The sequence below is a fragment of the Austrofundulus limnaeus genome, unplaced genomic scaffold (genome assembly GCF_001266775.1).
Source record: "Austrofundulus limnaeus strain Quisiro unplaced genomic scaffold, Austrofundulus_limnaeus-1.0 Scaffold117, whole genome shotgun sequence".
Classification (NCBI taxonomy): domain Eukaryota; kingdom Metazoa; phylum Chordata; class Actinopteri; order Cyprinodontiformes; family Rivulidae; genus Austrofundulus; species Austrofundulus limnaeus.
Genome location: NW_013952519.1, coordinates 998640 through 1014722, shown reverse-complemented (window position 1 = coordinate 1014722; position 16083 = coordinate 998640). Strand labels below are relative to the sequence as shown.

The following is a 16083-nucleotide window of genomic DNA, read 5'->3' as shown; positions in this document are numbered from 1 at the left end:
ACACACACACACACACATACACTGTACAAAAACATGAGGAACGTCCTAAAATAGAGAAATAGTTTTGAACTCTGACTTTATTAAATAAAAGAATCCCAGAGGAGCTTTTGTCTGACTTTAGACACATTTCCAGTAAAAAAAACCCTCCAAACAAAAAGAACTGTGACAGAGTTAAACACAGAGAAGTTATTTATATTTAACCTGAAAGTGCGCAGCTGCTGGGTCTGTTCGTCGACATCATCTTCCTCGGTCAGGCCTTCATCGCCATGCTGGTGTACGTCTGGAGTAAACGACACCCGCTGACGCCCATCAGCTTCTTGGGCCTGCTGAGCTTCCGGGCGCCGCTGCTGCCCTGGGTGCTGACTGGAGGCTCGCTGCTGCTCGGGAACGCTGTCCTGGTCGACCTCCTGGGTGAGAAGCTGAACTCTGACGCAGTATTTTTATACTTTTAAAAACATTTTGTTATCCAGCGTCGTTTATTTCAGGCATCGCCGTCGGTCACGTCTATTATTACTTAGAGGACGTGTTTCCCAACCGGCCGGGAGGAAGGAAGCTGCTGACCACACCAGAGCTGCTGTAAGAACCACAGCTTTAAATGTTTTTTACAGCACCTTAGTTTTATTTCTTTTACTTTAATGTTTGTTTTAACAGACGGCTGATGTTTGACGACGACGAACGTAACGAGGAGTGACACAACTGAAGGAAAGCTCAGGAGAAATCAGCAAATCTGAAGCTCAGTTCAGGTGGAAGGACTCTTTTACTACTGTGTAGATGAAAAACTGGTTTTAAAATGCCTGTGACATCAATTTTTTGTAATACACATGAACGCATTTTTTTTTGGAAAGAAGACAATAACATGTTGCAAAACAAATTTCACGTCGCTCAGATGAACGGTTGTTGAGATATTGGCACGTGAAGAAACAGGAAGTGATGTCAAAGGGGAATGTCAGCAAGTAAACAGACCGTTGTTAAAAAAGCTAACAGTCTGTAGAAAAGAATCATGTTTCTTTAAATTATTTTTAGTCACCATCAGAGAGACAAAGAAGAGTTAAAGTTTAAATAATTTTGTTTTAATAAACAAAAACCAGCGAGTTTATTTTATTAATGAGTTCCCCTTTGAAGTCACTTCCTGTTTCACTTCGGCTGAGTCAAATTTTAAAGAAAATAGGCCAGTTATGTGACAGTGGGTAAAATTATGGGTACTATGACAATTTTCTTAAGTATAAAGATAGTTTCTTTGACTTTCTGTATTTGAAGGACAGGCCTGTCACAGGCACTTTAACATTTAAATGTAATGATAAATTAGATTTACCTGAAAAATATTTTAAATGCAAAAAACGAGGGAGAACCTGCTGGTAATGTAAACAAAATCAGGGTTCCTACAGCTTAAAGCAAGTTAAATTTAAAACGTCTTTAACGTCACTTCAAATGAAATTTAAGTTCCCAGTTAGCAACAGTTTTACCCAAAATGTTTATTTTAACACAAAACGAGCTGCGAGAAGCATTTTGTAAATGATTAAAATATAAATGTTACCAATCATTTTAATATTTGAGATGAATTACAGTCATCATACTTACAATATGTTAGACCTCTGAAAGATTAAGACATTTTAATGCTATTTAATGTCTTATTTTTGGATCGATGGATTCGATGCCTTTTAAGACTTCAGTGATTCGCATTAAACGATGTGTGAAAAGATTTACGTTTTCTGATGTTAAATTCTGCTCGACTTTGAGGATCAACATCAAACCGGGTTTCCTGCGAGTCGGTGAAAGGAGCAACCAGAAGCCTGAAAAGCCCAGCAGCTCTGCTCACGCTGCACTTTCACCCGCTGCTTTTGTGGCTCCAAACAGTCGCAGCAGAAAGGAAAATGCTTATCACAACAACACGCAAACAGCCCCCTGACAACAGGCCTGAGCCGGACCACCCAGCACTCGGGGTCCGAAGAGACCATTAGTTTCTTTGAATCATTTAGAGAAACTTAAAAGATGAGCTAATTTGACTTTTTGGCCAAGTTTTCTCCTTTAATTTCTTAGAATCCAGTCCAAACACCTGCAACAGCTGTTGAGTAAATTGTTTAAATGACGCTTTGTTTTTAAAGCAACAACTGGAATTGAACTGTTTAATCTGACAGCAAGTCAAGTTCTTTCATATTTTTATTTTGTAAGAATTATTAAAATGTACAAAAAGGACATCAAATACAACAAATCAATATATTATCTGAGATTGGTGTGTTTTTTTCCCACCTCTGGTCGGGTAAAGAGTCAGTGGTCAAAGAGAGCAGCTTCTCAGAGGGTTTTATGGAGGCGGAGCTAACAAACAAAACGTAACAAAAATAAAAACGGACCAGAAGAGACGTCCGGCGCACAGCGGAGGGAAAAAAAGTCTGTGCTGCTGTTCTGAGCCGTCCGTCCTGCAGGGGGCGCTGGTTTTACCACGCTGGTGCCGTGTTGGCCAGACGCCTCATCCGCCTGTAGAGCAAACAGGAAGTGGTCATCGCTCAGAACAGGTGTAGATGATCCCTGGTTAATTATTACTGGTAAATAATAAAGGCACGACGGTGCCGGGGCTCACCTCGTGTTTCTGTCCTGGTCTCTGATCTTCTTCTCCATCTCTGCGTCTGTCAGGGTCTCCAGCAGGGGGCACCACTGGTCGGCATCGCCCGTGTTTCTGATGGCGATCTCCACCGTGGGCAGAGGGTTCTCGCTGCAGAAACACCAAACGTTTGTTTAGTTTGCAGCGTCATACTCGAGACCACAACTGGATCAGTGAACTGATAGAATATCGTCCAGTTTGTTGTTTGGATGAGAAATGTTCTGATTCAAATCCAGATATTAGCAAAGCTAGCTGATGTTAGCAATCTGCCTCTGTACCAAAACTCTTTACTTGGAGATTTAAAACATTACAGCACGCACTGCTAAATAAATACAAATCTGCAGCACGTGAGGACGGTTCTGTCCTGCCTGAGACCAGTGTGGGGCGCAGGTCTTAGTCTTGACTTGGTCTCAGTTTTTAAAGAGGGGGTACTGTGTGTTTTCCAGGATAATAATTCAATTCTATACCACAATCAACTATGTTACCTTCAGCTGTTCTTAAAAAAATGTATGGATCAAACATAAATTTGATTTTGCATCTAAACACATTGAAATTGGCCTCTGTCTCTTTTAAGAACCTCCTACCATTTCTGACACTCCCACTTCAGCACGTCTTCGCAACGATGCTTCAGGGGAGGGGTGCTGTATAGGGCAGGAGCTCAGCTGCAGACTGAGCCCCAGGGAGGATGTGTGTAAATAGGCGGAGCTTATTTTAATAAACGGGCGGAGCTTTTTTTTTACCAGCAAGTGTTTAGGCAGCCACACATGGCTAACACACAGCGTTCAAGGATTTCTCAAACATCCATGAATGAGTCAAAGAGACACAGTTTATGATGAATAAATGATAATAAAACATGATATAAAACTTAAAAAAAAAAAAGTAAAATTGGTGTAACACCCCTCCTTTAAAAGTCTTGGTCTTGATACCAGGGTTATTATAGTTATTAAAACTAAATAAATACCAAAAACTGAAATTGAAAAAACATTTTAGTTAACTAAAATAAATAAAAACTGTAATAAAATAAAATAAAAACTAAAACTTTTAAATTTTTTTTACAAAACTCACTAAAATCATAGATATAATATACTTAGTTTTAGTGTTTTTCAATTTATTTTGAGCCATGTGAATCTTATTTATTTATTCATTTTTTACAAATCAAGTAGTTTCACATTAGCTGTAGTCTGTAACAACACTTGTTTACTGTCTGCTGCTGCTCAGCATCATCTGCTAAATGATGACAACAAAAAGTTGGGAGAAAGCAGCAACACTTTGAGATTTCTTTGAATATGACAGAAAAATAAAATCAAGTGTTTTGTAGTGGAAACAGGTGATAAAACAGGAGGAATACTTCTCAAGGGAAAAACTGCATGAATCAAACTCACACAAGATGCTAACTATGACTATCTTGACACGTTAGCTTCTCTCAGTAGCTCCCGTGAAAAACAATCAACAGGTAGCAGCAGGTTGGAGACAAATATTATCGTCGTCCTAAAATAATCGTCCAAGATTTTAGTTTGCAAAAAGGAATTACACAATTATTTTAGGAAGGTGTTGCTATAATGGACGCTTTAACTAGTGACCAAATAACTGTTAGTTAACTCACAGGAACATCACAAGCTGGAGGATGCATTGGTAAATATGTTTATTTAACTTATTTTAAAAAACTAATACTAGAACTAATAAAAACTAAGCATTAAAAATGCAATAATAACTAATAAAAACTAGCAAATCCACTGTAAAAACTAATTAAAACTGAATTAAAAGAAAAAAGCCACAACGAAATAAAACTAAATTATAATGAAAAATCCAAAACTATTCTAACCTTGCTTGATCCACTCTGGTTAGGTGGTGTTGACTGCAGCACTACAGTATTTATCAGACTGATTTTCATTCATTTTAAAAACATGATCATTCTGACAGCGTAAACGCTTCAGTGAGGCCTCTCTCTGACATCATCCTTCAAAACAAACAAAACATTTGTTCCACTCAGACGTCCAGCTGTGACACAGACCAGCTGTGCAGAAACAACAGAATTGTCTTCAGCTTCAGGATGTAAAAAATAAAAAATAAGGATCGACTGATTTAAACAGACGTGTGTCAAACAGGAAGTCGAAGGTCGCAGACACATCACCACAGCAACAAACAAAAACACAACATTTCCACACAGAAGCAGCTCTTTTGAACAGTTTTCTAGAACAGAACCAGACCCCAGCGTGTGGAATGAGCCCGGAGGTTCTGTACCTGAAGGCGTACGTCCTCTGGTGCCAGCTCAGCTGACCTCGGATGCTGTAGGCGATGGTGGTGACGAACTCTCCGCCCAGGCCCAGCTCAGAGCAGAGCTTCAGGGCGAACTTCTCAGGCGAGTTCTCCCTCTCTGACATGTCCCACTCGAACTGGTCCACCAGTGAGATGTTCCCCACGTGGATGTTGAGCTGCAACACATTCAGGATTCATTCATTTATGACTGAGCTGCACTCAAGAGACTGAAACTGGCTGCAGCGCAGCGGCACCTTGATGATGACCCTCTGGTCCGCCTGGTCCTCCAGGATGCTGTCTGTCGGGTACGACTCGATCTGCTGCCGGATGGCCGAGGCGATGGCGGGAACGAAGGCCAGCGGGTTCAGGTCCAGGTCGTCGCACAGAATCTCAGCGAACATCTCGGGCGTCATCAGCTTCTCTGAACGTTTAAATAGTCAATTTATTCATTTCATTTTAAAAAACAAAACAAATACAACAAATGTGACGCGTCACATAGAAACAAGGATTAAGTCTGAAAGTGGGACATGGAGAAACAGGCAAACAGTGTTTTGATTAAAACATTAACAAAAATTGAATTTCTTCAAAATATAACAAATAAATGCCTTATCAGCGTTTCATTTCAATGAACTGTGTGAAATATAAATCATAAAAAAAATTTGAAACACTTTTTTGAGCAGTAGCAACAAAAAATAAAAATGATTTTGAGGAAAAATCCCTCTAAATTTTGAGATTTTCCCTGTGAGTTAGCAAAATTTTTGTTTCTTTTCAGCTGGAAAATGTTAATATTTAATTAAATGCTATTTGAGATTTCCTCTTCATACTGAAATTAAAAATTCCTCATTAAAATTACACAAAATTAGGATTCAGACCAAATATTAATGTATTATCGTAACCAACAAGACAAATTACAGCATATCTCTGGTTCCGTTTATGATATCAGAATGATCCAGGTATCTAAATGTAGCTTTTAACGCAGGAATCTGAAAATGTTATTAGGTCATTTTGACCAAATTTGACTTAGCACCTCTCATGTGTGGAGTACCTCAGGGCTCTATACTTGGCCCTCTTCTTTTTTCCATTTATTTACTCCCACTAGGATCTATTCTCCGGAAACATGGTGTCCCATTCCATTTTTATGCTGATGACACCCAAATGTATTTTCCACTGAAGCAGGAAAATCAATATTCTGTGAACCAACTCCTGGAATGTTTGGCAGAAGTCAGAGCATGTCACTGAATTTTTTTACATTTCAATGAACTAAAGACAGAGGTTGTGTTGTTTAAGTCCAGTGACAGCTCTAAAGTCCAAGTTGATCTTGGTCCTTTAGCACAACAAACTGGACAATGATTTTAAACTAGATGTTCAGATTAAATCTGTGATCAAGTCCAGCTTTTATCACCTGAGACAACTGGCCAAGGTCAAACCATTTCTTTCTCATCATCATTTTGAAATCTTGATCCATGCTTTTATCACAACTCGCTTAGACTACTGCAATGCACTTTATGTCGGGCTGAGCCAGTCGTTACTGACTCGACTGGTTCAGAACGCTGCCGCTCGCCTTTTAACTGGTACCAGTAAACGAGATCACATCACTCCTGTTTTACAATCACTACATAGGCTCCCAGTTCGTTTCCAGATTACTTTTAAAGTTTTACTGTTTGCTTTTAAATGTCTTCATGATCTCACCCCAACGTATCTATCTGCGCTGCTCCACCCTTACACTCCCTCTCGTGTCCTCAGGTCAGCAGATCACTTCCTGTTGGTCGTCGCTAAATCTAAGAGGAGGCTGAGAGGTGATGGAGCGTTTTCAGTCGCTGCCCCTAAACTGTGGAATGAGCTGCCTTTACACATCAGACAGGCTGACTCACTTCCTGTTTTTAAATCAGCTCTTAAAACACAGTTTTTACTCCTTGGCTTTTAACTTAGTTTGAGATGTTGGCTTTAATGTTTTTGTTTTTAGATATTGGCTCATTTTACTTAGTTTATTGTTTTGTGTAAGTTTTACGTGTTTTTAATCATGTACAGCACTTTGGCCAATGGGGTTGTTTTAAAGCGCTTTACAAATAAAAATGTATTGTATTAATCCTCATTTAAATTTGATGGGTCACAAATAATACAAATCACAAATAAAATGAAAGGTAGCAGAAAGAAGAAAAAAAATCTTATTACCATCTGCCCCTTTTTTTTTCCAAAAATAAATAAATTCAAACAATAATAATCTTCAAATGACAAAACATAAAAAACTTCAACTCCTTCTTGAACAACAGTTCTTATTTATGCACATTATACAAATTCCTATTTCTTTAACACTAAATCATTCTCTTAAATACATTTATTGAGCATTTTTATTACTTTCCTTATTCCTTGAACTGAAATAAATCGATCCTTCAAATTTGTTCTAATTTTAGGCTTTACAAACATTAAGATTATAATTTCTTTCTCTCTTAACAAAATTTAATTGAATATTAATACATTTTTATCAGCCTTATACCTGCAAAATATTATCATCAACCAATTCGTAAACTTTTTATAATTTCAACTGATAAAATAATATCTTTGATGGGTGACTGTAATGTTTTCTGGTGATAATTCTCGCGTTACAAAAAAACACGAAAAAAGTTAACTTTTTACGACTAAATGTATTAAAACAAGTTGAGGGAGGCTACCGTTCATGTTCCAGGTGAAAGCATCTCGGAGTTTCTGACCCTCGATCTCCATGTCCAGACGGATCGGGACGAGAACTTCAGGCTGAGTGGCGTTTTCGTGGATTACTGCAGGATCGTGATCGTCAAAGCTGGGAAACACAAGAAAAACTGCTTGTAGGCTCGGGCTGAACCATTTTAGAAAATAAACTAATTGTGATTTTTTTTATCTATAAATTGTGATTTAATATGCGATTATTATTTTTTTACGTCTTCAAGTATTTTTCAACAAACAAGCAATAAATCAATCTGTTTTATAATAAACAAAATATGATTTATTTAAAGCACAGATTACAACGAAGCAAACAAATCTTTGATTTAACCTTTTCACCATTTCACCCATGTTAAGTGAACTTCCTAACCACTGTCTGAGGACAGTCTATAAATAAATGGAAAAATATATAAATGTAAAAAGAATAAAGCTTTCCAGCCAGTAACATCATGAAAAAAATAAAGTGCAAAAAAAATGAAGAATCTCGTTATTTTGTAGGTAAATCAAACTCATGTCACTAGATGACATCATCACCTAATATGTTTGTCAGTAACTGTGATCTATAGGAGAGATGTTAAAGAGAAAACAAGAGAAGAAAAACACTAAATATGTTTAAAACTGCAATTAAACTTAATGAAATAAAAAATAACTTTATGACTTTAATGCTTAGATCCACATTATATAAATTAAATTAGTGATAATCTTTAACCTGCAGACTGTTAGATGTCACGAGACAGGGAGGGGGTGAAGCAGTGATTTAACCCTATAAATACCACAGAGGGAAGGTCCTCTTCTTGTCCCGGCCCAGTCGGCTGCGGTTGATGGTGGTGGAGCAGGGCACGGCGTCCAGGTGGTGGGAACTGTTGGGCAGCGTGGGAACCCACTGACTGTTCCTCTTTGCCTTCTGTTCCCTGAAGGGGACAGACCAGGTGTTTCTCTTTGTTATCCAAAGCACTAAAGTCGTTCGTTCCAACGGGCCTCCTTTAATAGCGTTTACTGCAGGGTGTACCTGAGGTAGGCGGGGGGCTCGGTGCTGATGGACACAGCTTTGTACTTCTCATCGTTTCCATCGAGGATCTCCTCGACCTCCGAGGCTTTCAGCAGCGTCACACTGGTGGCGAGCTGAGTGTAACCGTGATCTGGATGACAAAGACAACACGTGAAACAAAGTACAAGGCCAAAAAGAAAAAAACTGTATAGGTCCTCTGGACGGGTTCTTCTCTAATGAAACGTTTCGTCTCTCCTCCAAGAGACTTCTTCAGTCTGAGAGTTTCAGGCAAAATTCAGGCTTTTAAGCCCTGCCTCCATGTGACTGATACTCACATCACATGGCTATCGTTGACACCTAATTAACRCCTATTGTTAACAGGGGGTGGAGTGATACTGGCAATGGCAGCGCAGTAGGAGGGGGACAACTGAAAACGGAGGCCTCCACCTCTGTTTAATGATGGACGGTCTTTCTTTACAAAAATGTCTTCTTTTACTCCTCTCTCAAACCAACGTTCCTCTTTATCAAGAATGAGAACATCCTCATCTCTGAAAGAGTGACCGCTGGCCTGTAAATGAGTGAAAACTGCAGAGTTCTGGCCATTAGATGTAGCTCGTCTGTGTTGGGACATTCTTTTGAACAGTGGTTGCTTTGTTTCCACGATGTATAACTGGTCGCAGTCCTCCTGGCACTTAACAGCATATACAAYWTTGCTCTGTTTGTGCCGGGGCACCGGATCTTTGGGGTGAACCAGCCTTTGTGTTTTGGGGTTTGAAAGCTACTGGGACATCATGTTTAGAAAATAAACGTCTCAGTTTCTCCGAAACACCCGCAACATACGGAATAACCACTGGTTTGGGTCTGGGGTCTTCATTTTCACCTGAAAAAGTCTCTTGGAGAAGAGACAAAACGTTTCATTAGAGAAGAACCCGTCCAGAAGACCTATACAATTTTTTTCTTTTTGATTTTTTACCTGGATTACTGAGACGCATCAGGACAAAGTACAAGGCCGCTCAGCTTTTTAACACAATTATTCTAACACTAAACTGAAACCAAAACATGTAACCATCTATAAGATTAGTCTCAGCTGTTTGTGACGTGCTCTACTGACCGTGTGACGACTCCACTATTTTCTTCCTTTCTTCCACCGTTGCTAGTTTTCTCCATAATGACGGATACCGTTTATACAAGGAGCCTCTAAACATACGAAGGTAGTTTCCCACCTGAACACACAAAGATAAAGAACACAGGATAAACATTTGGAAGGACTGCTGCAGCTAAACACGTGTGTGATAAATAAAACATTTTAACTGATATTTAGTTTTACTGGTTGTGATTGGGTTTTTTTTTGTCCAGTAGTGATGTTCGATACTGCCAGTTTTCTTTCCGATACTGATACCAAGTAAAATTTGGCTGGTATCGGCGATACTGAGCCGATACACACAATGTGTCTGTTAAATCTTAAAAAGTACCGCTTTATAAATAATACATGACATAGTAAGTCATTTATTAATTTTAAAGTCTTTCTAACTCTAACCTTTTATTTGTTTGGCACAATTTAATATTCTTATCCTTAAGAAATATAATAATTTTTGAATAGTGAATGAAAGTGAGAAAAAATATTTTAAAAGTTGTTACTTTGTTTATTTTCTAGTATTGTTTGTGTGTTTGCAAGAAGGTCCTTGGCCAGAGCTAATGCTGTTTGGGGGACCATAGCATGAAAAAGTTTGGGAACCCCTCATCTAGAATGTAACTAGTCAGAAGAAGCAGATTTTATGTTAAAATGGCCTGCCATACATGTACGGACAGACGGTGCACGTGCCACTGTATTACTCAAGCAGAAGAAAAAGTAGTTCCCTCCAACCACGTTTAAGACAAGATTGGAATAGTTTAATTATTTTCCACTAATTTCCTGTTAATGATAAACATTATGTGAAATAACTAAAGTATAAAAGTATCGATATTTTGATTTTTGTATCGATTCTAGAACACAAACTTCTGGTATCGGTAGTATCAATATTTCAGTATCGATCTGCACAACACTACACACCAGCAATATAGATTGAGCCAAACTGACAACTAATTCAAATCTGAGATTTTAAAAAGAATAGTGATTATAATTACTAACAAACTGAGTACAATAAAGTCAGCATTTTCGTCAAGTTATTTACTGTCAGACTGATATGATTGCAGCCTTACCACAGAAAACAAAATGAGTCCAATTAAAATATACTGTATGTCACACACCAGAAAACAATATATTGTTTAAACGGGGCTGTAATGTGCAAAAACAAACGCATTTATGATCATTTTTAATGTGATTAAACTGCAATAAATTAGTTTTTTCATTCACTTGACTGTTGACTAAATTGTGATTGATGTGCATAAAACTATAAATTAAACTTAAAAATTCACTCTACTTAACAAGAAAGTGACTTTAAAAAAAAAAAACAACAAACCCGGTGAGTTGTGGAGGGTCAGTGTATCTTTTGGTCGTTGGATTTTTATTTTAGAAACGGGTATTAAAAAACAAGAATTGAGTGGATATTTGATTTTTTTTAAATACTGAAATTAAAATTAAAATACAAAGCATGTCTCAGTCTTAATGTCAAAAAGGGACAAAATTTTAACAATGATTTGAGTTTCATTTTCTGTTTCAGATAGCAAAAAAAGAAAATTACTTTAAGACATAAAGGAAAAAAAGGYTTKTTTTTTTTTTTTTTTTTTTTGTATCCTACAACTTATTTCCCCACGAGAAGGGGAGCTTGCCTGGCAGCTCTGCTTAATTAAACATTAATTTATGTAAACAAAAGGCTGAAACACAGAGAAATATGTCCATAAATGAGTTGTATGATGACTGTCGCTCTGTGACCAAAGGCTGCAGAGGTAATTCATGTGGCTTTTGGCCAAATACGTCTCTTTTACTGAATACATGTCGGCTACTTCCATTTCTCTCAATAAAAAGCTAAATAAGATAAATTTCATTGCATTATTGTGTTGTATGATTGTTGTTCTGTGAGTAGAAAGTTGTTTTTTTGTCCTGAGTTTTCCCATCCTGAAATTCAAAATCTGTAGTTTACTTTTTTCTCAGTTTGCATCCTTGGAGTTTTCCTTTCAGCGAAGAGTGGGCAGTACTACGACTTCGATATTGATCTGATACCAAATAAATACTTGGCAAAWATATTTGCTACCCAAGTCAACATCAATGCTTTTTACTTGTAATGGGATGTTCATTGAATAACTTTGATATTGCAGACACACCCCTCCTGGTGGTGAAACAGATTATTGCAGGGAGACAGTAAGTTGGCACGACCTGTCATAGATTATGAACAAACAAGCCTTTTTTTTTCGTTTCTGTCTTAAAGTAATTTTCTTTTATGCTATCTGACACAGAAAATGAAATTCAAATCATTTAAAAAAAATTTGCTCATCCCCTTTTTGACACTAAGAATGAGAAACGCTTTGTGTTTGAATTTTAATTTCAGTATTTTGAAACAAAAATCAAATATCCACTCAATTCTTGTTTTTTAATACGCGTTTGTTAAATGAAAAACCAATGACCAAAAGATGCACTGACCGTGGATGGAAGCAAAATAAACAATGAAATCCAGCGGATGGTTAGCTTCTGTGCTATCAGTTAGCTAACTTAGATGAAGAGAACAAACAAGCCTTCATGAGACAGATATATTCCGTTAAAAGAAACGTATTTTCCTAAGTCGATCCGCAGGTTTTCTCCTCGCACAGCCCTCAAAATGTGACTGAATGGAGGAAGACGAGCTCCGCTGTCTTCCTTGGGAGCACAGCTAAGCTAATGAGCTAGCAGCTAATGGACTAGCTGCCACGTTTTAAGCGTAAATTAATTCTTTTTAAAAGCAGCGAGGTGTTAAACATCTAAACGCTGACCTCCGAACCGATCATATAAAAGTCTCCATCCTCCTCGAGCTGAAATTTGACCGGCTTCTGGCCAAACGTTTTGCTCAGCGCCATAGTGCAGCGATTTAACAAAGCACCGAGTTCAGTGCGCATGCGCGAACAACGTTTCTTCGGTCGCGGAAGTATGACGAACAAATAATGCGTCTTTGCGTATTAGATCAATTTGTTTTTATTTTACAAGAAATAACGGATTAAAAGTAAAAACTTGTTCACGTAGGTCCTTTATTTTATTTTATTTTGTATGTAAAATTATCTTGACACAGATTTGACTTTAAATTTTCTTTTGCATTTCCATTATTGACCAAGCGAGGCATAGACATATACGAAGTCAATGTCTATTTTGTGTTTCATAATAATTGTATGGTTTTATAAAGATTATTACCGGATTATTATCAACGACACAAAATGATACTTTGTGTTTTAGTCCACACGAGACTGATTACAGTGATAACCCTCGTAATTCCATGGAGGTTTATATATGTGAATATATATGTAATTTGATGGTTGCTGCCCTCTCGTGGATGGTAAGGGAAACTACAAAGCAACAAAAAAAGAAAGAAAAATTAAGATGTAAAGATGTCGTTTTGTATAAATATTTTTTTGTACACGTAACCATTTTTATAGTTCTTAATTTTCGGGCATAATAAGTTAATATTTTGTACCACTTTTGACATTTTAGGATGATTAGCAGAAATTGGATGAAACCAGAGTTGTCGCCCTCTAGTGAGCACGGCGGAGAACTGCACCACAGATAATACACTTTTACTTCAAAAATCTGTCTTCTCACTTATAATTCAAAATTTATAAAGAAAAAAATATGTAAATTTCATTTTTTAAAGTTCTCTTTGTTCGTTCTTTTGGAGCTTGTTTTAAAGATTTACTTACATAGTAATAAATCCAAGTTTAACTATATATTCCATGAATGTTTTTTAATCTTAAAATGAAACAGAAAAAAAGCAAAGTCTATTTCAATTCTACAAACTTAATGTTTATTCGTATATACATGAATATATTAATCTATAACCAAGAAAAGGAGGACAAATGTACAATGGAAACAAAATCTCTATATACAAATCAATAAATAAAAACACAATCATGGACAGTTTGCTTTCTACACAGGTTTTTGTGTTGTTGGGGGGGGTTCAACAAAGATGACACAGCTGTTAGAAAAACGTTTGAAATCCTTCTGTTAGAATGGAAAATGGCACCAGAGCAGAAATCAGAAAACAAAATAATTGAAATACACGTCACACCACACTTGTTTCCAGTTTTTTAACTTCTTCCTGTAAAACAGCCACATTTACTTTTTTTTTTTTTTGTTCAAACTCGCACTGAAAAAAAAGTCAGTTGCAACACGACCAGTCCATCACATCGACTTCGCAGGGTCAGAAATTCATCAAGCTCCACCTTGACGAGCAGTCGGGTTACTGCAGGAGCTTTAATTTTTATAAATATATCCAAGCAAACAGCACTGTGATGCATTCAAGGACCCGCTGATTGAGTGGGAACTCTTAATATTGTCTGAAACTCGAGCAAAACTGAAGCAAACATTAAAATACTTAGTTCCCACCTTGAAATGTTACCAGAAAAATGCAAACTTTAAAGTTTATTTCATTGAAACATTTCATTATTTTAGTAAACTTGACCTGGGATGTTTTTGGTTTAAATAATCCCTCAATAAAACAAACAAAAAAAAAAAGCAAGTTTCTGCATCGACTTCATCTACAAACATGTTCAAGTTTTAACATTAAAATCTGGGTCCAGACTTATTTTCTCATCAATAGTGTTCTCATTATTTCCCCCACATTTAGTAAACATATAAAGTTTGTTTTTTTAATCTTCACTGTGAAAGGCGACGTTTTAATCCACTCACGTTTTTTTGGCACATGTAGGGTTAACACGAGCAAAGATGGTTGGATTTTCACTACGGTCAAACAGGAAGGGGAGTTTGGTTCACAGTGCTCGACGTGACGAAGGAGCAGAGGAGGAGGAGGAGGTCAAAGGTCACAGTGTTCAACAGTGAAGGGCTTCACAACAACCAGACGTCTCGTCTCCTGCTGCTCGCCAACATATTGCAAGTTTTTCTCTCCAAATCAGGGCTCTTCATCCGTTTCACAAAGTTAATTATGGACACAAAATATAAACAACAACAACAACAAAAGGCAATACTTGGTCCCAGCACAACAACTTAGTGTTTGGTGCAGCGATGTGAACAAAAATCCAACCGTTCAGGTGCTGTTAGTGATTCTCCCTCAACTAGACACATTTCCTACATTTCCCACAATGCTGCTTGGCACAAAACAAAAGAAATAAAAATTTTAAAAAAGTGTCAAACAGAAACGTTTGTCCCGTTGGGTGGAAAACAGAAGCTGCTTCGGTGTGAAGCGGAACAAAAGAAATCAGAAAACAGCCCTTTAAATCAAATCTAAACCAAAAACCTCTTGAATTATTTCACCAGAATAAAAGTAAAAAAAAGATTTCAGGTTGGATTTTTCACCTTTACAGAAAATAAGAAATTTGTTCCCTTTTTCATCTGCAGCTTTCAGTCGTTTAAGCTCTAATTCCTCAGATGTTTCTTTATCTGTTTGAAGCGTGGCACCAATAAAAACAAGGATGAGCCGCCATGTTGGAGGAACTCTGAACCGCTCCGTCTTTTTTTTCCTAAGGAAAGTTTGAATATTCTCACATACATCTTTAATATTTTATATTTTTTTAAAACAAAACGACTTCTAGAGTTTCTCCCCTGCAAAAGGAAAATCTGAATAAAAACAGCCCAATGATCGAATGAAGAAAAGCGGAAAAAAAAAAAAGATTCTGCCAAAAATGTTGTCGCAAAGTGAAAAAGACGTAACATGAACGTAAGAATTATTTACGTGAAAAATGTGTTTGTTTACCTGCAGAAATGACTGAAAACAGGTCAAACATCGGCCTAATGAAGGTTGATCATGTTTTGGTTACGTTGAGTGCAGACCCACATTTCAGAAAAAACACATTTGAACAAAGTGCAGCGTTTAAAGCAGTTCTGTTCCTTTTTATTCTTTGAAGTTAGGAACTTTAAACTCTTACATTTATTTAATCAGTGGTTTTTAAAAAGATGTTTTTTATTTATATGAAAACTATTGAAAAATAAAAAAGCTAAAATGAATCAAATTTTATTTCTTTGCTTTTTTATGATGGGTAGAGCAAATTAAACACATAAAAATAAATTTTTTTATTAATATTTAGACTTTTTTTTTAAATTATTGAGCTTTTATCAGTTAGTTTTGAACTTTTCCTCACATCTTTAACCTGTTTCCCCGACAGAAACGTGTTATAATTTGCGAGTTCGGGGTTCGTTCCAACATGGCGTCCGAGGAGAAGTGGCTGAAAGACGAGTAGCGGAGCCGTGCGAGAGCGGAGAGGTGAATGTACAAAGCAAAGTGGGAGGAGCCTATTAACAAAAACAAACAAAAAATCACAGAACAAACTGCACAGAAGGTGTTCGTTTCTATTTACACTCCGTTTGTTTTCAGTCCCGGTGAGCCGTCCTCCATGTAGTGGTTACGCTCTGTGTGTGTGTGTGTGTGTGTGTGTGTGTGTGTGTGTGTGTGTGTGTGTGTGTGTGTGTGTGTGT

The 16083-nt window shown here is 37.2% G+C and overlaps 2 protein-coding genes across 2 annotated transcripts in view; one reads left to right on the top strand and one right to left on the bottom strand.

Annotated features, from left to right (window-relative positions):
• The window catches only part of derl3 (derlin 3), a 2852-nt gene extending 2002 nt beyond the window's left edge, over window positions 1-850 (top strand). Inside the window, exons 5-7 of the mRNA XM_014014619.1 lie at window positions 216-411; window positions 486-576; window positions 652-850. Of these exons, the coding sequence (XP_013870073.1) occupies window positions 216-411; window positions 486-576; window positions 652-691 (327 nt within the window). The 3' untranslated portion in view covers window positions 692-850. The remainder of the gene's footprint in view (window positions 1-215; window positions 412-485; window positions 577-651) is intronic.
• Window positions 851-2139: 1289 nt separating this feature from the next.
• On the bottom strand, window positions 2140-12574 carry smarcb1a (SWI/SNF related BAF chromatin remodeling complex subunit B1a). Its single transcript, XM_014014616.1, has 9 exons — window positions 12441-12574; window positions 9649-9760; window positions 8559-8688; window positions 8323-8460; window positions 7522-7649; window positions 5107-5273; window positions 4838-5028; window positions 2576-2707; window positions 2140-2472 (listed from the first exon to the last, which is right to left on the bottom strand). The coding sequence occupies exons 1-9, from the start codon at window positions 12561-12563 to the stop codon at window positions 2433-2435; spliced, it is 1161 nt and encodes a 386-aa protein (XP_013870070.1). The 5' UTR covers window positions 12564-12574; the 3' UTR covers window positions 2140-2432.
• Between the last annotated feature and the right edge of the window lie 3509 nt (window positions 12575-16083).